Genomic DNA, 24,085 nt, shown 5'->3' on the forward strand with positions numbered 1-24,085 from the left:
TTTGGGAAATTCATGGTGGAGGGAGCCTCTAACCAGCCCAGTTTGGACCAATTAATGGTGGAGGGAGCCTCTAACCACCCCAGTTTGGGCAAATTCATGGTGGAGGGAGCCTCTAACCAGCCCAGTTTGGACCAATTAATGGTGGAGGGAGCCTCTAAACAGCCCAGTTTGGGCAAATTCATGGTGGAGGGAGCCTCTAAAAAACCCAGTTTGGACCAATTCATGGTGGAGGGAGCCTCTAATTAGCCCAGTTTGGACCAATTAATTGTGGAGGGAGCCTCTAACCAGCCCAGTTTGGGCAAATTCATGGTGGAGGGAGCCTCTAAAAAACCCAGTTTGGACCAATTCATGGTGGAGGGAGCCTCTAATTAGCCCAGTTTGGACCAATTAATTGTGGAGGGAGCCTCTAACCAGCCCAGTTTGGACCAATTAATGGTGGAGGGAGCCTCTAACCACCCCAGTTTGGGCAAATTCATGGTGGAGGGAGCCTCTAACCAGCCCAGTTTGGACCAATTAATGGTGGAGGGAGCCTCTAACCAGCCCAGTTTGGACCAATTAATGGTGGAGGGAGCCTCTAACCACCCCAGTTTGGACCAATTCATGGTGGAGGGAGCCTCTAACCAGCCCAGTTTGGACCAATTCATGGTGGAGGGAGCCTCTAAACAGCCCAGTTTGGGCAAATTCATGGTGGAGGGAGCCTCTAAAAAACCCAGTTTGGACCAATTCATGGTGGAGGGAGCCTCTAATTAGCCCAGTTTGGACCAATTAATTGTGGAGGGAGCCTCTAACCAGCCCAGTTTGGACCAATTAATGGTGGAGGGAGCCTCTAAAAAACCCAGTTTGGACCAATTCATGGTGGAGGGAGCCTCTAAACAGCCCAGTTTGGGCAAATTCATGGTGGAGGGAGCCTCTAACCAGCCCAGTTTGGACCAATTAATGGTGGAGGGAGCCTCTAAACAGCCAAGTTTTGGGAAATTCATGGTGGAGGGAGCCTCTAACCAGCCCAGTTTGGACCAATTAATGGTGGAGGGAGCCTCTAACCAGCCCAGTTTGGACCAATTAATGGTGGAGGGAGCCTCTAACCAGCCCAGTTTGGACCAATTAATGGTGGAGGGAGCCTCTAAACAGCCAAGTTTTGGGAAATTCATGGTGGAGGGAGCCTCTAACCAGCCCAGTTTGGACCAATTCATGGTGGAGGGAGCCTCTAAACAGCCCAGTTTGGGCAAATTCATGGTGGAGGGAGCCTCTAAAAAACCCAGTTTGGACCAATTCATGGTGGAGGGAGCCTCTAATTAGCCCAGTTTGGACCAATTAATTGTGGAGGGAGCCTCTAACCAGCCCAGTTTGGACCAATTAATGGTGGAGGGAGCCTCTAACCACCCCAGTTTGGGCAAATTCATGGTGGAGGGAGCCTCTAACCAGCCCAGTTTGGACCAATTAATGGTGGAGGGAGCCTCTAACCACCCCAGTTTGGACCAATTCATGGTGGAGGGAGCCTCTAACCACCCCAGTTTGGACCAATTCATGGTGGAGGGAGCCTCTAAACAGCCCAGTTTGGGCAAATTCATGGTGGAGGGAGCCTCTAACCAGCCCAGTTTGGACCAATTAATGGTGGAGGGAGCCTCTAAACAGCCCAGTTTGGGCAAATTCATGGTGGAGGGAGCCTCTAACCAGCCCAGTTTGGACCAATTAATGGTGGAGGGAGCCTCTAAACAGCCAAGTTTTGGGAAATTCATGGTGGAGGGAGCCTCTAACCAGCCCAGTTTGGACCAATTAATGGTGGAGGGAGCCTCTAACCACCCCAGTTTGGGCAAATTCATGGTGGAGGGAGCCTCTAACCAGCCCAGTTTGGACCAATTAATGGTGGAGGGAGCCTCTAAACAGCCCAGTTTGGGCAAATTCATGGTGGAGGGAGCCTCTAAACAGCCAAGTTTTGGGAAATTCATGGTGGAGGGAGCCTCTAACCAGCCCAGTTTGGACCAATTCATGGTGGAGGGAGCCTCTAAACAGCCCAGTTTGGGCAAATTCATGGTGGAGGGAGCCTCTAAAAAACCCAGTTTGGACCAATTCATGGTGGAGGGAGCCTCTAAACAGCCCAGTTTGGGCAAATTCATGGTGGAGGGAGCCTCTAACCAGCAGAGTTGGGGGAAATCAGGGTGGAGGGAGCCTAGTATTAGCAGAATTGTGCAACGCTTATGGTGGATGAGTATGAGGATGCGGAGGAATTGGAGAGGTTGAGTACAGACATGGAGTTTCATGTTGGGGTGCTTTACACAGGTGGGCACAAAAATGACGGCTCTACCCAGTGGTGGTTCATTTTTATCAAAGTGAGCCGGTCGGCACTCTCAGCTGACAGACGGGTGCGCTTGTCAGTGATGATGCCACCGGCTGCACTGAACACCCTCTCAGATAGGACGCTGGCGGCAGGACAGGACAGCACCTCCAAGGCATATAGGGCAAGTTCAAGCCACAGGTCCAACTTCGACACCCAATACGTGTAGGGCGCAGAGGGGTCGGAGAGGACAGGGCTGTGGTCGGAAAGGTATTCCCGCAACATGCGCCTATACTTCTCACGCCTGGTGACACTAGGACCCTCCGTGGCGGCACTTTGGCGAGGGGGTGCCATCAAGGTGTCCCAGACCTTAGACAGTGTGCCCCTCGTTTGTGTGGACCGGTGAGAACTTGGTTGCCTACTGGAGGAACTGCCCTCCCTGCCGCCAACGTCACATGCTGGAAACATCTCCATCATATTCTGCACCAATTGCCTGTGGCAAGCATTGATGCGATTGGCCCTCCCCTCTACCGGAATAAAAGACGAGATGTTGTTTTTATACCGGGGGTCAAGGATAGCAAAGATCCAGTACTGGTTGTCCTCCATGATTTTGACAATACGCTTGTCGGTTGTAAAGCACCCCAACATGAACTCAGCCATGTCTGCCACAGTGTTAGTTGGCATGACTCCTCTGGCCCCACCGGAAAGTTCAATCTCCATTTCCTCCTCATCCTCCATGTCTACCCATCCGCGCTGCAACAATGGGACGATTCGAAGTTGCCCGGAAGCCTCCTGTATCACCATCACATCATCGGACAACTCTTCTTCCTCCTCCTCCTCCTCCTCCTCCTCCATTAAACGCAGTGAAGCGGACAGATGTGTGGACCTACTCTCCAGCTGTGACGGATCGGATGCTATCCCTAACTCCTCTGTGTGATCTGAGTTATCCCTGATGTCAATCAGGGATTCTCTCAGAACACACAAGAGCGGGATTGTAAGGCTCACCATCGCATCCTCAGAGCTCACCCTCCTTGTGGACTCCTCAAAGACCCGTAGGATGTCACAAAGGTCTCTCATCCATGGCCACTCATGGATGTGAAACTGAGGCAGCTGACTTTGTGGCACCCTAGGGTTTTGTAGCTGGTATTCCATCAAAGGTCTCTGCTGCTCAACCACTCTATTCAACATCTGAAACGTTGAGTTCCAGCGTGTGGGGACGTCGCACAAAAGCCGGTGTTGTGGCACATGCAGGCGTTGCTGGAGAGATTTTAAGCTAGCAGCGGCTACTGTCGACTTGCGAAAGTGGGCGCACATGCGCCGCACTTTCACCAGTAGCTCTGGAACATTGGGGTAGCTCTTTAGGAAACGTTGCACCACTAGGTTGAAGACGTGGGCCAGGCATGGAACATGTTGGAGTCCGGCAAGCTCCAGAGCTGCTACCAGGTTCCGGCCGTTATCACAAACGACCATGCCTGGGCCCAGGTGCAGCGGCTCAAACCATATTGCCGTCTCATCGAGGAGGGCATCCCTCACCTCGGAGGCAGTGTGCTGTCTGTCCCCCAAGCTGATCAGCTTCAGCACAGCCTGCTGACGTCTACCAACGCCAGTGCTGCAACGTTTCCAACTCGTAGCTGGGGTCAATCTAACAGCGGAGGAGGAGGCGGTGGCGGAGGAGGAGGCGGTGGCGGAGGAGGAGGCGGTAGAGGAGGAGGAGGAGGAGGGGGGTGTTCTTCTCGTGTCCCTGCCAGGAATGTTAGGCGGGGAGACGAGGTACACCGGGCCAGTTTGGGAAGCAGTCCCAGCCTCAACTACATTCACCCAGTGTGCCGTCAGTGAAATGTAGCGTCCCTGTCCGCATGCACTTGTCCACGCGTCGGTGGTCAAGTGGACCTTTGTGCAAAGCGCGGAACTAAGGGCCCGCCTGATGTTGAGTGACACGTGCTGGTGCAAGGCGGGGACGGCACACCGGGAGAAGTAGTGACGGCTAGGGACGGCATAGCGAGGTGCCGCAGTTGCCATCAGGTCCAGGAAGGCGGGAGTTTCAACAAGCCGGAACGCCAACATCTCCTGGGCCAGCAGTTTAGCGATGTTGGCGTTCAAGGCTTGCGCGTGTGGGTGGTTAGCAGTGTATTTCTGCCGCCGCTCCAATGTCTGAGAGATGGTGGGTTGTTGTAAAGAAACGCCTGATGGTGCCTTTGATGGTGCAGGAGAAGGAGATAAGACAGGACCAGGGGAGGATGAGGTAGAAGTCAACAAAGTGGCGGAGGCAGATGAAGTGGTGTCCTGGCTCGTCCTCTGGAGTGCATCGCCAGCACAGTCAGCAGTGGCAGTGGCAGAGGCAGAGGCAGTGGCAGTGGCGTGAACGGCAGTCGGCCTTTGTCCTGCCGTTGCTGCCTGCCACTGATTCCAGTGCTTGGATTCCAAATGACGGCGCATTGAAGTGGTGGACAGGTTGCTCTTCTCAGAGCCCCTAATCAATTTCGAGAGGCAAATTGTGCAGACAACACTATATCTGTCCTCGGCGCATTCCTTGAAAAAACTCCACACCTTCGAGAAACGTGCCCTCGAGGTGGGAGTTTTTCGGGGCTGGGTACGAACTGGAACATCTTGGGAGATTCCGGGTGTGGCCTGGCTTCGCCTAAGCTGCTGACCTCTGCCTCTGCCTCTAGCTACCCTTTTTGGTGCTGCACCTGCCTCAACATCCACACTACTTTCCCCGCTTGACATCCCCCCTGTCCAGGTCGGGTCAGTGTCCTCATCATCCACCACTTCCTCTTCCAACTCCTGTCTCATCTCCTCCTCCCGCACAATGCGCCGGTCAACTGGATGCCCTGACGGCAACTGCGTCACATCATCGTCGATGAGGGTGGGTTGCTGGTCATCCACCACCAAATCGAACGGAGATGGAGGAGACTCTAGTGTTTGAGCATCTGGATACAGATGCTCCTCTGTTAGGTTCGTGGAATCGTGACGTGGAGAGGCAGGTTGAGGGACAATGAAAGGAGCGGAGAACAGCTCTGGGGAGCAGGGACAGTTTGGGTTATTGTTCTGTAAAGCTTCGGAATTTTGGGAGGAAGGAAGACAAGACTGTTGGGTAATAGGAGGAGAGGAGGCAGAGTCTGACTGGCTGCTGGACAATGTGCTGTAAGCGTTCTCTGACAGCCATTGCAAGACCTGTTCCTGGTTCTCGGGCCTACTAAGGTTTGTACCCTGCAGTTTAGTTAATGTGGCAAGCAACCCTGGCACTGTGGAGTGGCGCAATGCTTGCTGCCCCACAGGAGTAGGCACGGGACGCCCTGTGGCTTCACTGCTACCTTGCTCCCCAGAACCATTCCCCCGACCTCGCCCACGGCCTCGTCCACGTCCCTTTCCGGGAGCCTTGCGCATTTTGAATTCCTAGTTAGAAATTGGCACTGTATACCAGTAGTAAAAATTGTGGGTGCACGTAACCCCAATATATTCTTTGAATTCCCAGTCAGAAACTGGCACTATATGGCAGTAGCAAGAAATGAGGGTATTTATAACCCCAATATATTCTTTGAATTCCCAGTCAGACAATGGCACTGTATACCAGTAGTAAAAATTGTGGGTGCACGTAACCCCAATATATTCTTTGAATTCCCAGTCAGAAACTGGCACTATATGGCAGTAGCAAGAAATGAGGGTATTTGTATTCCCAATATACTCTTTGAATTCCCAGTCAGACAATGGCACTGTATACCAGTAGTAAAAATTGTGGGTGCACGTAACCCCAATATATTCTTTGAATTCCCAGTCAGAAACTGGCACTATATGGCAGTAGCAAGAAATGAGGGTATTTGTATTCCCAATATACTCTTTGAATTCCCAGTCAGACAATGGCACTGTATACCAGTAGTAAAAATTGTGGGTGCACGTAACCCCAATATATTCTTTGAATTCCCAGTCAGAAACTGGCACTATATGGCAGTAGCAAGAAATGAGGGTATTTATAACCCCAATATATTCTTTGAATTCCCAGTCAGACAATGGCACTGTATACCAGTAGTAAAAATTGTGGGTGCACGTAACCCCAATATATTCTTTGAATTCCCAGTCAGAAACTGGCACTATATGGCAGTAGCAAGAAATGAGGGTATTTGTATTCCCAATATACTCTTTGAATTCCCAGTCAGACAATGGCACTGTATACCAGTAGTAAAAATTGTGGGTGCACGTAACCCCAATATATTCTTTGAATTCCCAGTCAGAAACTGGCACTATATGGCAGTAGCAAGAAATGAGGGTATTTGTATTCCCAATATACTCTTTGAATTCCCAGTCAGACAATGGCACTGTATACCAGTAGTAAAAATTGTGGGTGCACGTAACCCCAATATATTCTTTGAATTCCCAGTCAGACACTGGCACTATATGGCAGTAGCAAGAAATGAGGGTATTTGTATTCCCAATATACTCTTTGAATTCCCAGTCAGACAATGGCACTGTATACCAGTAGTAAAAATTGTGGGTGCACGTAACCCCAATATATTCTTTGAATTACCAGTCAGAAACTGGCACTATATGGCAGTAGCAAGAAATGAGGGTATTTATAACCCCAATATATTCTTTGAATTCCCAGTCAGACAATGGCACTGTATACCAGTAGTAAAAATTGTGGGTGCACGTAACCCCAATATATTCTTTGAATTCCCAGTCAGAAACTGGCACTATATGGCAGTAGCAAGAAATGAGGGTATTTATAACCCCAATATATTCTTTGAATTCCCAGTCAGACAATGGCACTGTATACCAGTAGTAAAAATTGTGGGTGCACGTAACCCCAATATATTCTTTGAATTCCCAGTCAGAAACTGGCACTATATGGCAGTAGCAAGAAATGAGGGTATTTGTATTCCCAATATACTCTTTGAATTCCCAGTCAGACAATGGCACTGTATACCAGTAGTAAAAATTGTGGGTGCACGTAACCCCAATATATTCTTTGAATTCCCAGTCAGAAACTGGCACTATATGGCAGTAGCAAGAAATGAGGGTATTTGTATTCCCAATATACTCTTTGAATTCCCAGTCAGACAATGGCACTGTATACCAGTAGTAAAAATTGTGGGTGCACGTAACCCCAATATATTCTTTGAATTCCCAGTCAGAAACTGGCACTATATGGCAGTAGCAAGAAATGAGGGTATTTATAACCCCAATATATTCTTTGAATTCCCAGTCAGACAATGGCACTGTATACCAGTAGTAAAAATTGTGGGTGCACGTAACCCCAATATATTCTTTGAATTCCCAGTCAGAAACTGGCACTATATGGCAGTAGCAAGAAATGAGGGTATTTGTATTCCCAATATACTCTTTGAATTCCCAGTCAGACAATGGCACTGTATACCAGTAGTAAAAATTGTGGGTGCACGTAACCCCAATATATTCTTTGAATTCCCAGTCAGACACTGGCACTATATGGCAGTAGCAAGAAATGAGGGTATTTGTATTCCCAATATATTCTTTGAATTCCCAGTCAGACAATGGCACTGTATACCAGTAGTAAAAATTGTGGGTGCACGTAACCCCAATATATTCTTTGAATTACCAGTCAGAAACTGGCACTATATGGCAGTAGCAAGAAATGAGGGTATTTGTATTCCCAATATATTCTTTGAATTCCCAGTCAGACAATGGCACTGTATACCAGTAGTAAAAATTGTGGGTGTATATAGCCCCAATTCTATTGCTAGGGGACTTGCAGGGTATTTCTGGGGTGAAGGTGGGGGGGCACACCGTTGGAACGGGTATCGGGGTATATATCGGGTATACGGGAATACACTGACAGTGTATTCCATTCAGGATCCTGGGAAAGCTGGGTTGCGGCGATTGAGCCCGTCAGTGCCACGTTACACTGACAAGCTTCTCCCTGGAATTTAGCTCTTACAAGAGCTGTTGGTTGTCTTCTCCTTCCTATCCTAGCCTGTCCCTGCCTACCCAGAATCTAAGCCCTAGCTAGCTGGACGGAAACCTCCGTCCTCGGTGAATTGCAAGCTCAGAATGACGCGAAGCTGGGCGTCGCTGTTCTTTTAAATTAGAGGTCACATGTTTTCGGCAGCCAATGGGTTTTGCCTACTTTTTTCAACGTCACCGGTGTCGTAGTTCCTGTCCCACCTACCCAGCGCTGTTATTGGAGCAAAAAAGGCGCCAGGGAAGGTGGGAGGGGAATCGAGTAATGGCGCACTTTACCACGCGGTGTTCGATTCGATTCGAACATGCCGAACAGCCTAATATCCGATCGAACATGAGTTCGATAGAACACTGTTCGCTCATCTCTAGTCAGGACATATAAAACTGAACATAAATTGCTTATAATAGAGTAGACAAGTTAACCAGTAAGACGCTCACCTGGTCTCTTGGGCTCTTTAACTTTTGACTGCAATTTAAATGCATTTTTACTCCTTGGTGTGTCTTCGGCTACACATGTAATACTGGGCTTGGTAGAAAGCTGGTGGACATGTAATCTTTTCTTTTCCGCTGTGATCCGTGGCTGTGACACTAGCAATTTGAAAATTGTATAGAAACTTCAATGATAATGATGTTAAAATGTCACTATATTGATATATCCCTGGGGCAATCACATTACACCTCCAGCAAATTAGAAGAGTAACGCATGTTCTTTCACTTTAACACTGGAGTGTCACTTGCCAGAGGCTAATTTAAAGGGATTCTGTCATGAAAACACATGAAAATCATTTTAATGACCATTTATCACCATGGAATCTTAAATTTAATAACACACCTCACTTCCTGCCAGTACAATACTTGACCTTGGTAACATGTCCAAGTCCAGTATTACAGCTTTCAGTCATACAAGAAGCACTAAGCAAAGTTTTCACTTCTTGGTTTTAATTTCGTTGTCATTGTCAAGTACGCAAATTCCCCAGCATGTGTCATGGATGGCACTGAAATGGTTAACCTACTTCAAATTGAGCATAAATTACACTTCACACTGTCCTTTCAGCCCAGATATGCACTTCACTGTCACCACTTACTGAATTTGGTGCAACACTACACACTACTTTCTAAAAGTCAAAGGGTTGTACACTTTATAAAGGCTGTGGATTCCTTAGGGCATACAAGGGCCAAGTTCATTAAACTTATAAGATGGATCTTCAAACTTTCTCACCCCATCAGCCCCCTTTGGTGACTGCTGATGGTTGCTATGAAAGCCTGACCCTTGGTTCAAGACGGGACCCGAAGACATCGCTGGAAGAGGCGGCATGGCTGAAGATGACGTCAGACCCTGAATGCACGCCCACCGTGCACAATAGATAAGATTAACATATTCTTTTTAAGAGTTTTATTTTAAAATGGGGGGTAGTTTAATATAACTTTAGCAGTGCCTGAATAGCCTTTTTAAAGGCTATTCACGCATATGTGGGGCTCTATCAGCATGATTTTGCTGATAGAGCCCCTTTGACATCCATCCACATATCAGCTTACCAGTGATCAATCTGTGTGTTTCGTGTACCATGCTGGGGTTGTATACAGTCTTCTTTCTTGTGACATCTTTGTCCTTCTTTATAGCAGGTAGCTTAGACACTGTGCTTTTATACTGTGGTTCCTGGTTTTGTCTCTCCTTGAATCCTGACACTGCTGGTCTCTTCTCAAAATAGCAAGAACATGTTATTAGAAATACTTGAATAATTTCTTTACATATGACTTTTCCTTCACATTTAGTCTGACAGGAGAATATAACTGCTGTAGTACAGTAGGCTGTAACCATGTGAAGGTAATCCTACACAGTTATAAAGATATACAGGTATATACATCACATTTCATAGGGCCGTGATTGTATCGATAAGTATAGTCCATGTGTCAACAACACTTCTCGCCCGACCACAACTTACATGAATGGAACTCACAACATCCTACTGTAAATGACTGCCGCTGTAGTGTAAAGCTATTCCATTAGGCTATTCTATTTAGCATTTGTTTCCAATGTTATACAAGCAGTCATTGATCTGACAAATACATTAAACTGATCAATTGCAGCATTTAAAGGGATTCTTTCATTAAAATTGTACTTTTTCTGCCTACCACGTCAGAATTGCCTTAAGAAAGGCTATTCTTCTCCTACCCTTAGATGTCTTCTCTGCACTGCCGTTCGGTAGAAATCCCGGTTTTCGTCGGTATGCAAATGAGTTGGGCATCCCCAATGCTGCTAGAGAACTCTCCAGCGCCGCCTCCATCTTCGTCTGGAATGACCTTTCTTCGCTTCTTCATCCAGCGCTGGGTTCAAACTGCTCATGTCCGCCGGTCACAAGAAAATGGCCACTTACTTTTACTGTGTAAGCGCCCATTTCCTTGTGGCCGGCGGGCATGCGCAGTCAACTTTGCCCGAGGCCTAGCAGTTTGAACCCAGCTCCAGAAGAAGACGCGAAGGCTGTTCCAGACGAAGATGGAGGCCGCATTGGAAAGTTCTCTTGCAGCATTGGAGACGCCCCCAGTGCTGTTTGAGCGCTGGGGACTGCCTCCAGTGCTGCGAGAGAACTCATTTGTATCCCAACGAAAAAGGGATTTCTACTGAATGGCGGTCCAGAAAAGACATTTAAATGTAGGAAAAGAATAGCCTTTCTTAAGGCTATTCCAACGTGGTAGGCAGAAAAAAATACAATTTTAATAATAGACTCCTATAAAGGAGTCTATTACTAGAACCTAGCATATCTCCCTATTATATATTGTGCTTTTACCTGTATTTGACCATCCATTGTTGTGTATTTCTGTATACATTAGTGGCTAGTATCGGCCCACTCGGGTTAATAAAAATAGAAAATTTATAAGGCTCGTTTCATATTATCCTATGAGCTTAGTCCACTCACGGGGATTTAGTGGAAGGTTTAGAATGGTGACTGCAGGTAAGCCAAGCGGCTTGGCAAGGCGATATTCTTCACACTACCTATCTGCAGGGCAGTGGTGATATGCTGGATACTGCTGACAGACTCCCTAGAAAATAACTCCCGAGTCTTGAAGAGTCTCTGGAATCTGATCTTTTATAGGAAAACTGATTATTTTGCCAAACTTGTATTCAAATGGACTGAGCAGTAGATTCTGTTGATCATACATATGAGATTTATTTGCAGATTGTTGGCATATTCTACTTATCTTAGTAGCATCTACTTTTAACGTTATGTGCAGGATCACCACAGACATCACATTCTCAATAGATTTCACCAAATTTAGCTGGATCTGCAGATAAATGTCCTATGTGTATGGCAATATTTAGGGTCTGGGTATCAGGACAACTTTTATATAATCCAATCCAACATTAAAGTATAGCAGTAATCAGAAGATGCTGCTCTACTGGCCACTAAGAAGCTATATATAAGTTACAGTCAATGATCAATTGGGGAGAGGGGGTCTGGCTCTTGAATGCATTCTCAAATTAATCCACACCATAACTGGGTTGCTACTATAAATAAATACAATAGTAAAATCTGCTTATCAGGTTGAGTATTCTGTGTCATATCTGTGTCCTCCAGCCAAATTTGAGATGGTCCATCTTTTTTGATGCATCAGTAAATGTGCTCTTGATATGTTAATAATGGGTTAATCTTACAAATCGTGTGTATGCTGGGTTTCTTCTAAAATTGCGACTATTTTAGTCTAGTTTGATTCTTATCACAAATAATTTGCTCCAAATCTGTTGCATTCAGAGTTTTTTTGTTCATTTTCTTTTTACTTCCACAAAATTATAATTTTGCTTTCTGCTAAGTCATTACTGGAAATTATAATAATCATAATAAATCTAAATAGGAGCCATTAATAACTACAAAGATGTGAAGCCTGATAAAAGAAAATGTATTGGGACTAAGGCTTCTTGCACATGTCTAAGACATGTGAATAGAGACACACTGATTCTTCTTAGATCTGTCCTATGTGTGCTGCCACATGGTGCTTCTGTACAATACTATATTATCGAGATATTCTTTAAAGAGTTTTTCCATACATAAAATGAATTTTTTCATTTTGATGGCCTATCCACATGACAGATCATCAGTATGTGATCTATGGGGTCCAGCTGTGGGGGTTCTATCTCTTGCGTTCCCCTTCTACCTCATAGACTGCAAGCACTTGAGCAGGGCCCTTTTTCTTAATATTTTAAGACTCTATAAATGCCACTGAAAGTGCAGCACTGACTTCTGAAAAGATATGATGGTGTGATTGGTATGTCAGGATTTGGGGTCCCGCTTTTAATTTTGCTCAGGGCCCCATTTTGTCTAAAACCGGCACTGGGCTAGTGTTGTCTGTACATGATTTGTAAAGTGCTGTGGAATATGTTGGTGCCATATAAATAAATGGGAATTATTTATTATCAACTGTTGCATATTATCACACATCACATATTTTTTTGCAACATAAATAATGAAAAGAGGCGCTCCATGCTCTAGAAGGTCATTGGCAGTGGGTGAATCCCAGGTTAGCATGTTCGTAATGGAAATATGCTAACCTGAATTAATTGTCCTTGTCTAGGAACAATGCTATGAGCTTTGTCAGCTCATCAGCCACTGCCAGCTCCCAAAACCAGATGGTATAAGACACCTATGTGTGAACAATGGGACATGCAGAGAAAACCTGGGCAATGGAGCTGCTGAATAAGCTAAAGTAGGCAGCATGGTCCAATAATTTCTTCACTTGTTACAAGATTCAGTGTCAAATTCATGTCTTTGTCAGACCATGTAAGTGACAAAGGCGTCAATCTGATACTGAAAAACAGCAAGTAAAAATCTGATTTATACAGAATTCAACAGAAGCAATGTTCTTTATGCTTTGATATAAAACTCAGTGACATACAAGGGTATAGCCCCATAGACTTTTACAAGTGTAGTGCTATGTCTCTGTGCAGCACAAAGGTTATGGGGTTATCTTCATGTGTGTGTGTGGGAATATTCAGTTATTTTATTTTTCAATCCCTTACGTCATAAATCACCAGGAATTCAGAGATAAACACTTTATTCTACAAAACTGCTCAAGAACACTACAACTAAAAATAAAGCGATTTTAGAGTGTTGAAGAATAGCCTAACAAATTGCTTCTGTTCTCTACCAAGCAATTCATTTTTGACTGCTGGCTATCGCAAGTGAGCTTGTAAAATCATTAGCTCTTAGATTGTTAGCAAATCCTGCAGCCAGAAAGAAAGTCCAAGAGGTTTTACTGGAATGATTTACATGGCCGTTCAGTGTGTTTAATGGACACATCTATTAACATGTTCAGCTCCATGTGCAGACTGAGCAAAGACAGACTACACACTACAATAGGTAAGGCTAAGGCTTGCCTGAAAATTGGACAAAAGTAGTACATATGTGAATAATGGCTCTATATACAAGTCCCATTACGACTGAATAACTAGTACCATAGCTATAAGTGTTGCAGATTTAGCAGTCCCTTCCGGGTCATGAACCCTGACGAGGACCCAAAGGTCTCTCTAACCCATGAAATATACTACTATTATAAATTACATAAAGTATGTAAGGGCCCCATTACAGATTTTGCATTGGGGCTAAAGGAGCTTTAAGTTATATATACCTCAACCATGTTTAACAGTCAATCTGAAAAACCACATAGACCTGCATATCGGTGTAGTTTGCGACCTTGTCTTGACTGCCTGACAGTGCTACATGGTAGTGTACCCTAAGGGCTCGTTCATATGGAGTCTTTTCACAGCGGATTTTGACACTGAATCCGCCTCAAAATCCGCTGCCAAAAATGGCTCCCATTGACTTCAATGGGAGCCGCTCACTTCTTTTTTCTGCTAGCTAGTCGCGGGAAAAAAAGCGACATGCAACTTCTTCCCACAGATTCCGCGGCTGAATCAGCCTCGGCGTCTGCGGTGCGAGGCTCCCTCCAGATTAGGCCGTAACGGTATATTCACATGCTGAATTCATGTAACTCCGTGTGAACATACCCTAAATAAGTTTCCTAATATTCTTCACCTATAGAAAAGATAGCGTAACTGGCTATTTCTACATATCCTATAAACATTTTTAGTATTTGGCCAACTCTTCATAGAACTCCTTCCCACTACAGATGACCTCGGTAGAGACAGACAACAACATTTCCCATTTTCTAGTGATCCATCACAACACTCAATTCGCCATTGATCCCCTACCTTGTGGATAACCCTAAACAAAAAAAATCTCTGAAAATTGCATAGGTAGCTAGGTCCTAAATATTGATGAGACTATAAGGGATAGGAGAATCTTAGATAACATGTCTTTCTTATTCTATAAATGATCTATTCTATTATAATGTGATATGTAGTGATTCAGCTGCTGCGGTGAATCAGCAGAATCGGGAAATAATACAATCCTCTGGAACAAAGAAAATTAAAATAAAAACCTTGATTGACTTCTATGGAGGAAATGTGTCCTTTACTACTTTCTTTTCTATAGGTTTCTACTTTTGAGTTCCATTAGCAGTAGATTTTTTCTCTCTTTTATGCCACTGTCTCTGTCTATAAGGCTATTGTTGATCTGCAATTATTACATTTGGCACAGTAGGTGTCATTCTCCTGCATTTACATGCACAAATAAAAAGCAGAATCAAGAAGATACTAAATTACAGAGGGTGTATGACTGGAGTACCTTATGTGCCCAGAGGAAATGACTTTTACTTAGGCTATACAAGCAATGTCTATTTCATACACAGAAGACTTGATAAAATGACTAATATAATAAATGCAAAATAACCTAAAATAAGTAGAAGCTTCAGCATCAAGTTATACACCTCAGTTTTATTTTTCTTCAGATAAGGATATCCACTGCTGGACCTTGTAGAGTGTGTCCTGGTGAACCGGTCTGACAATGAATTATTTCCAGATAATGGTATTCTTAGTTAAAAAAAAACAAAAAAACTATATTGCATTACCTCTAATTTTGGGACCATCCCACTCTGCCATGGCTTACTGTAAGTTCGAGCGGAGTAAGCGTTGAGAAGATTTGAGGCACGCTGGGATGCAGCTTGTTTCTCTCTTAGTCGCTCAGTATTCTCTCTTACATGTTCCTGGTGACGTAGGTGGGCCTGCAATATACATATATATACAATATATATCCTTTATTATTACAATTGGGTCTGGTTCACACAAAACTGATTTGAAAAAAAAAAAAAAGAAAAAGAAAAAAACACCGAAATTTTATATGCATCTTTTTGAACCAAAGCCAGAAATGGATTCAAAAGATAGAACATATAAAGGAATGATCTCTTACATTCAAATAAATAAGATTAAGTAAGGGTTAGGCCGGGTTCACATCTGCGCCCCGGCCTCTGCATTCATGTTTCCGTCTTCTGCCAACAGAGAACGGAAACCTGGATTACCGTGTCCGGCCGTGAACACGTGCGATTGTTTAGTGCTCTTCACGGTGAAACCATTTTTTTTTTAACCGGACACAAAGTCTTGCATGTCCAACTTTGTGTCCGGTTAAAAAAAAACGGTTTCGCCACGGAGAGCACAAAACGCTCAACTGCGCTCACGGCCGGACACTTTCCAAACCCATTCAAATGAATGGGTTTGGAAACTGACTGCAGGTTTTCGTCTCCTGTCCAGTTTCTCGGGCAGGAAACAGAAACCTGCAAAAAGGAGATCGGGTGCTGGTGTGAACCTGCCCTAAGTACATTTATTCAGTTTTTATGTACTTATTGAAGACAAAATCAGGAATGGATTAAAAAATGAATACTGTCTTTCCTTTATAGATTCGCACCCTGTATGCTACACACCATATTTTGTCTTTGAAAATCGCAAAAAAAACAACAACTGAGGCCGGGGCCCCACCTTGCTAATACACTGCGTTTTGGCTATGGCAGAATTGCTGAGGCAAAAACATTGCATAGTACAGTACCTGAAAAGTGGATGGGATACTGAATAATTCCATCCACACACTGCAGAAAAAAATCCGCAGCAGAAATGCTGCAATTTCAAATACGCCCGCTTTTTTGTAAATTGCAACCTGTCAATCATACCTACGGAACTCTGGCGGTCTCCCTATGGGTATAATTGAGACAAAGTCCAGAGGAAATCTCAGCGGACTTTCTGTGAAAAATGCTACCTTTGGCTGAGGTCTTTTCTACAGCGTTTTTCAGCTGCAGCTCAGTGGTTATGAGAATTTTTTCCTTGGATTTGATGACTACCATTTTGGCTAAACTAAGAATTTTTGGTATTGATGAATTAGGATGGCTACTGCCAGGTCAAAATAATTTTTGACTGGCAAATTATTTTTACTTATGTCTATAGAAAACTTAAAGGGGCTCTATCATTGGGAAAAGTCATTTTTAACTAATCACATCCTTTCATAGCTTTTAGAAAGGCTATTCCACACCTACCTTTAGTATGTAGATTGGCTCAGTGGTTTCTGAATAAGTCCGTTTTATTCATATGCTAATTAGACTCTTGGTGCACCATCATGGACTGCTGTTGGCTATTGTTTGCTATGAGTGTATGCAGCACAGGCTGCTGCTGATGACTTCCTGCTTGCACACACAGATAGGAGATAATAGCAGAGACGAGTGCTGCTGGGAACTTCCTGTGCTGGGTGGAGCCTAATTAGCATATGAATAAAAACGGACTTATACATTGACAGTTACAGGAATTGTGTGATTGCAGTGATTGCCTCAAAAGGTTGTGCGACAAAATATTAAGTTAAGGGAACCATCATTTCTTGGGGTTAATTAAAAAAAAAAAAATTGAAGTGAAAAGCAATGTCTGACTTTCATTTGTTCATTTTCATAGAATTTTTATTTATTATTACTTTTGTCAGATTCAGGTTATTTCTGTGACAATTGTCGGTTTTCTTTCATTAATTGAGGGGGACCAACAATTTTGTCCATGTGTGTAGCTGAAATATAACTTTTCATTACTTCTGTTAAAAAAAAAGTATGATCAAAATGTATTGCAAAAATAGTCAGACATAGCTATGGCTGATGCAGTGGAGTGTTCCTGGATGTTCAGAGTTAAGTACTCCAGAAATATGTTGTACAATATTGTGTAATCATACAATAGCGTGCATGATTATTATATTGTGCTCAATGTCCACCCACTACAGAATACACTGTGATACACATCAGGAATAACATCCTACTGGCTGTCTATTATAAGGTGTACAATGAGCAGAGTGGATATTCACCTTGTATTCTGCGTCCATATTTTGCTGCACATCCTTCATGTGACATCCATTGATAATAGATTTATGTCGGTCCCGATTCTTCGCCATCACTGGGTCTATCTCCGACCTATCAGTACAAAATTTGAAATTCTGTTTTTATTCATTTATGAATTTGATCCATGACGCCTCTTATTTTATATATTTACTTCCTATTACTAGAATAGTATCAACATTTTCTGCAGCACTGGACACAAATTCTACATTTTGGATCACACAAATAGACATAAAATCGTGTCCTTTGTGGAACACTCAGTCTATTTTTCTTATTTTACACATACTGCTAGGTTCAATTTTATGGGAATCCAGTGACAGGATCTCTAGGCAAACATAGTATTATTTAGTTCTAGAACAAAAATTGTCTTAGGCTAAGAACCCTCATAATGGGTCACAACAAAAAGCGCTGGAGGACAAACTACAATGGGTTGGTTTTCATAGAAAGTCTGAAGAGCTTTTCTCTGCGGACTTTCTGCTTCAATTATATCTATAGGGAAACCGCCGGCGCTATAAATGGACATGCTGCAATTTCCAAAACTGTGACTGTTTTGGAAATCATAGTGTATCCGCCGCAAATATTTTTTCGCTAGAATCCCATCCACTACACAGTGACTGTAAAGCAGCACTTTTTTCCGATGTGCTTTCACCACGGGCAAACCGTGGCATTTACGCCATGTGGCACCCCTGCCTTAAAGAAAAACTGATTTAGGTGCCCATAGCAACCAAACACAACATATTTTTCATTTTACAAAAGCACTATAGGAAATGAAAGCTGTTCCATGATTGGCATATCGACATATAGCAGGATAAGAGATCAAGAACACTGTTATGTGGGCCTTATGGCCCAGGTGCATTCCCAGGTCATACACCATATTTACACTGCAGGTGCAGATTGAAAAGAGCTTTTTTGGCTGTAGCAAAGCACAGCAGAAAAAAACCCCAAAAAAAACGCTATGGAAACAAACATGGCGGAAATGCATTGCATTTTTTTTTCTGCAGCCTTTTTCACAGAAAGTCTGCAGAGTTTTCTTTTCTGCAACCTTGATCTTCCAATAGCAGTAGGCTACGGTCATGTAGGGGAATGAAATTAATGTCTGTTATGTGTGCATTTGTAAGGGGCTTATAGAATAACTGTGTCATTTGTCTGATCTTCTGCTGCCATCTACTGCCAAAAGACTAAATTGCAGGGAAAAACTATTCACAAAAGAACCCCCCTACAGCTCAGAGAAAAATAGTATGTTCCAGGGAGGAAACGTGTGAACACAGGAAGCTGCAGGCAGAAGGAGACACATGTCATGCAGAGAGGACCTGCTGCAGGTTGCTGTGCCCACTAAGGACTTTCCTTTGATAAACAGGGACCCTGAAAGACTTCATTATTCCTGCCTTGTGTCAACTTGTAAACAGAGGTATGTTGGAGTGTGAGTAGAGTGAGGGGCCATACAGCTCGGTCAAGCTTTAAAGCAGCCTTGTGTGCTGGAAGATAAAGCAGGCCCCTGCCTGGAAGATGATATGGTGCACCGTGTTACTGACTTACTTTAAGAGAGGCCTCTCCTAGTCAATGCATGCAGATTCTAACTAAGGACACTAGAGGGGTAACTACCACAATCTGTTGTTTGCACTGTCATATTGAAGTTATACATTTTGCTTAGCTACTGTATACTTATTTCTTACCTTCTCTCCCACTCTCATTCCCCTCTCCTCCTTTCTTTATTAAACTGTGTTATATCAGTGTTCGGTGGCTCCGTGTAGTTACTGCGTATATTATCACCTGCTCCCCATTACACATTCACATTTACATCCATGGTTTAATGGGTGGCCATCCATTTAAATAGACATCAATGTAAAAAAAACAAAAAACATCTGTTTCAGTCAGTTTTTTTCCAGATACAAAAGTGTAGTATACTACATTTTTGTTTCCTGAAAAAAAATGGACAGGAACGGATTCATTTTATTTATTTTTTTACAGTGATCTTTATGTTCATGGATGGTCATCTGCATTTTGCATCTGCTAAACAGCTCTACTAAATGAAAAAATTGACTAAAATGCCCCCTTATCGAATATATACAGACTCTTTATTAACAGCTTTGTAGTTTGCGGTTTTTTAAGGTGCAGGTGTGAAGAAAAATAATTTAGAGGCTGGTGATCAGATATCGTCTTGAATACATGTGTAATGTCCCACGGCAACATGGCTCTGTCAGCTATTACACCAGCCTCCCCAAGGGAATGAACAGGGTAACCAGCTCCCTGCGCCTCAGTGCTTATACAGGTTAGGCCAAATAAAGCACACACTTGGAGGTCACATTTTCATTGGTACTTTACTTAGGTGGTCTTCAGGTAACTGCACTTTCTCAATAGCATCATAGAAAGCGTCAGTGACCTTCTTCCATCAGCATGTGAGTCACAGTCCCAAGGAAAAACACAGCAGTTTTCCTGCTCACGCAGGGCTTGTACTAGCTTTTAGTTATAGCCCAGGCCAGGCAGGCTCCAACCCTGCAATAATGGATGGTTGCATTATTCAGAACAGAACTCTGAATAGAATACCCTAAAAGGCATGGAAAACATCCTTTTATACACCACCTGTAACTGAAAAATTACCCTCTGCAACAAGGGACAACTGTACCACAAGCAACGCAAAAGAGACACTACCCACCACAACAGAGCTCCTCCCATTTGGAAGAATCATCAATCCCATCCTCCGTTCAAAAAGTTCCAGAACAGAAAAAAGTGTGAATGACTCAGCAGCACAAGTAAAGTGACGGGGATACAAAAACACACCATGCTGCCAAAAGTCATCAACTTGTACAATAAATCATGCCGATATACAGCACAATGCAAACATAATCTCTCTATATTATAAAAATGAATTCTTGTCTGCCTGTTCTCTATGCGCGACCAAACGACTGGACCGATCTTCACCAAATTTGACACAGAGATACTTCAGGTGTCCAGGAAGGTTTAAGATGAGAATCCAACTCACTCGGATGTATCGTTCCAGAGATACAGCTTTCCCAACACCCTGACCCCCCCATTAGCCAAAACAAACCTGTAAGTCTTTCACTCATATTCCAACTGCAATACACACGGTCACTCCACATGTACAATCCAACACTGATATCCAAACTGAGATACACACATCAGAAGATTCGATAAACAGATCAACACACAGTATCAGATTAAGAGGATTAGATATGCGCGTCTGCACACAGTTCCACACGCCAGAGCATTAAATATGCACATCTGCACATAGTTCCACAAGCCGAAGGATTAGATACACGCGTCTGCAAACAGTTCCATATGCCAGAGGATTAGATACACGCCAATGCACACAGTTACACGCGCCACAGGATTAGATACGCACATCTATACACAGTTCCACATGCCACGAGATTAGATAAAGTACCACATGCAGGAGGATTAGATACACAGGTCAGCACACAGTATCACACGCCAGAGGATTAGATACGCTCATCTTCACACAGTTCCACAAGCCAAAGGATTAGATACACGCGTCTGCACACAGTTCCACACACTAGAGGATTAGATACACGCGTCTGCACACAGTTCCACACACCAGAGGATTAGATACACACGTCTGCTCAAAGTAACGTACGCTGAAGGATTAGATACACAGGTCAACGCACAGTATCACATGCCAGAGGATTAGATATGCATGTCTGCACATAGTTCCACAATGCAAAGGATTAGATACGCATGTCTGCACACAGTACCACACGATGAAGGATTAGATACACAGGTCAGCATACAGTATCACTCGCCAGAGGATTAGATACACGCATCTGCACAACTTATCACATGGCTAAAGATTAGATATGTGCGTCTGCACACAGTTCCACATGCCAGAGGATTAGATATGCGTGTCTGCACAAAGTACCACATGCCAGAGGATTAGATACACAGGTCAGCACACAATATTACAAGCCAGAGGATTAGATACACACATCTGCACACAGTAACATAAGCCAGAGGATTAGATACGCACGTCTTAACACAATACCATACACCAGAGGATTAGATATGCACGTCTGCAGACAGTTCCACATGCTGCAGGATTAGATACACACCACTGCACACAGTACCACACGCCGGAGGATTGGATACATGCCAATGCACACAGTTACACACGACGCAGGATTAGATACGCACATCTACACACAGTTCCACATGCCACGGGATTAGATACGTGCGTCTGCACAAAGTACCACATGCTGAAGGATTAAATACACAGGTCAGCACACAGTATCACGTGCCAGAGGATTAGATACACACGCCTGCACACAGTTCCACATGCCAAAGGATTAGATACGCACATCTGCACACAGTACCACATGCCAGAGGACTAGATACGCGCGTCTGCACAAAGTGGCGTGTGTAACTGTGCCACACTACTGCACACAATACCACATGGGGTGGGTTAGATACACGTGTCTGCACACAGTACCACACACCAGAGGATTAGATACACGCATATGCACACAGTACCACACGCTGGAGGATTAGATACACAAGTCAGCACACAGTACCACATGCCAGATGATTAGATACACACATCTACGCACAATTCCACATGCCGGAGGATTAGATACGCACGTCCTTACACAATTCCGGAGGATTAGATCCGTGCGTCTGCACACAGTACCACACGCTGTAGGCTTAGATACACAAGTCAGCACACAGTACCACATGCTGGAAGATTAAATACGCATGTCTGCACACAGTACCACAAGCCGGAGGATTAGATATGCATGTATGCACACAGTACCAAGCGACAGAGGATTAGATACACACATCTTCACACAAATCCACACGCCAGAGGATTAGATATGCCCCAATGCACACAATACCACATAAGGAAGGATTACATACGCGCAACTGCACACAGTACCACGCGCTAGAGGATTAGATACGCACCACTCCACACAGTAACACATTCCAGTGGAATAGATATGTGCGTCAGCACACAGTACCACACACCGGAGGATTAGATACATGGCTCTTAACCACATATTAGAGTTTTACTCCAGGTTTCCATAGCAACCCAGACATTTTTCTTCACTACTTTATGTCAGCCTTAAAGGGGCAGGGCGCTGTGAATGACACTGTTACAAAAATTCGCATACACTTAGCTTTACTCCAGGTCTCCATAACAACCGATCACAGGTTTTTCACTGATATTCGAAATGAGATGCACATGATCACATGACGCTTATGGACACACACAAACGATACACAAAATACACTAGTGCAAAACTGGACAAATCTTATGGGGCCACTACACAAACAAAAAAATTAAATATACTCGTGCAAAGCCGGGTCCTCCTGCTAGTACACAATAGATACACAATAATAACACATGCACAAAGATTACACAGGCCCATCCAGAGTGAAGACGTAACATAAGTCGTCCACTTAAGATTGCCTCTATGGAAGGTGGTGACACATGTCGGACGTGGCCTAGAGCTTGAACCTATTTTATAACATCCAGCAGAGGTAAAGTCTCTCGAGCCATGAGATTTTTAGCAGACATTGCTGAAATTATTGACATTATTCTTTTCTACGTACACAGGATGCCATCATTCTCTTTCACTCTCACACAAGTGTTTTTGTCTGAAACTTGGTGTTACACAACCCATTCTGCCGTGAAGCCTTGGCCTTATACATTCTTTGCGGAGTACTTATAACAAGCACATTTTATAGAAAACTATTAGAGCAATGTATCTCAGCATAAAGGTTCGTAGCACTTGCTGTATTATTTTATTATAAGAGACAATAATATTTCTAACACACCAATAACTGCCTTATTACATTACAAGCAGCAATATTACAGTGCAAAAAGAACTAGCTAGTCGCCATAACATCTATGATAACATAGCACATTGCCCTTGCACCAGCCTGTCACTTACAGTAGCTGCTGTGTGCCCACCTCAGCTCTTCAGTAAGATCCTGTGCTACAGGTTTTGTTCTGCAGAAAAACACAGCGTCCCTGGGTGTCCATAGCAATGGTAGGGGGAGCTAGAAGAAGCAATGAAAGGAGCCATGGTCTCCATAGCAGCGAGGCCTAGCCTGATCCGTACACACAAACAGCCTGCCGCAGAGTGAACTGTCAGGGCTGTGTCAGCTCACGTATCTGTAATATTACATGTATCTGCACTTAGAAATAATAATACACGTATTACAGATGTCTGAAGCGTATTCACTTACATTGCTTGAAGAATAATGGGAGCTTTTATGGGTTGGGAAAAAAAACATAGGAGATTTTGGTTCTGGTATCCTGTAAGATAAGATAAGATAAGATATTCCTTTAATAGTCCCACAATGGGGAAATTTCAGTGATACAGTTTCATAGATGGTACAGTAGTATATAACAAGAGAGAAACACATACAAGCTCATGGCAGATAGAGAAATACTAGGAATCATAGCAACTAAAACGAAAGAAACACAGACACACTGCAGGATCATTTAGTTCTCTGTGTGAAGTGATGTTAATAATACAGCCAAATGTGGTTGGAGGACATGAGGAGAGTTGTCACAGCATGTAGATATAACATGTAATAATCCTGCCATAAGTAGTATTGAGTTTTATTGTTGGTTTTATCAGATTCAGCCAACCTGGTAAT

At 43.7% G+C, this 24,085-nt stretch overlaps 1 protein-coding gene across 1 annotated transcript in view; it reads right to left on the reverse strand.

The window, feature by feature from the left end:
* The window catches only part of LOC142209137 (uncharacterized), a 55,858-nt gene extending 32,445 nt beyond the window's left edge, over nucleotides 1-23,413 (reverse strand). Inside the window, exons 1-5 of the mRNA XM_075278072.1 lie at nucleotides 23,371-23,413; nucleotides 17,416-17,521; nucleotides 15,167-15,319; nucleotides 9,743-9,902; nucleotides 8,645-8,794 (exon numbers count right to left, since the gene is read on the reverse strand). Of these exons, the coding sequence (XP_075134173.1) occupies nucleotides 8,645-8,794; nucleotides 9,743-9,902; nucleotides 15,167-15,319; nucleotides 17,416-17,502 (550 nt within the window). The 5' untranslated portion in view covers nucleotides 17,503-17,521; nucleotides 23,371-23,413. The remainder of the gene's footprint in view (nucleotides 1-8,644; nucleotides 8,795-9,742; nucleotides 9,903-15,166; nucleotides 15,320-17,415; nucleotides 17,522-23,370) is intronic.
* Nucleotides 23,414-24,085: the final 672 nt, after the last annotated feature.

Source organism: Leptodactylus fuscus, chromosome 6 (assembly GCF_031893055.1).
Source record: "Leptodactylus fuscus isolate aLepFus1 chromosome 6, aLepFus1.hap2, whole genome shotgun sequence".
NCBI lineage: Eukaryota > Metazoa > Chordata > Amphibia > Anura > Leptodactylidae > Leptodactylus > Leptodactylus fuscus.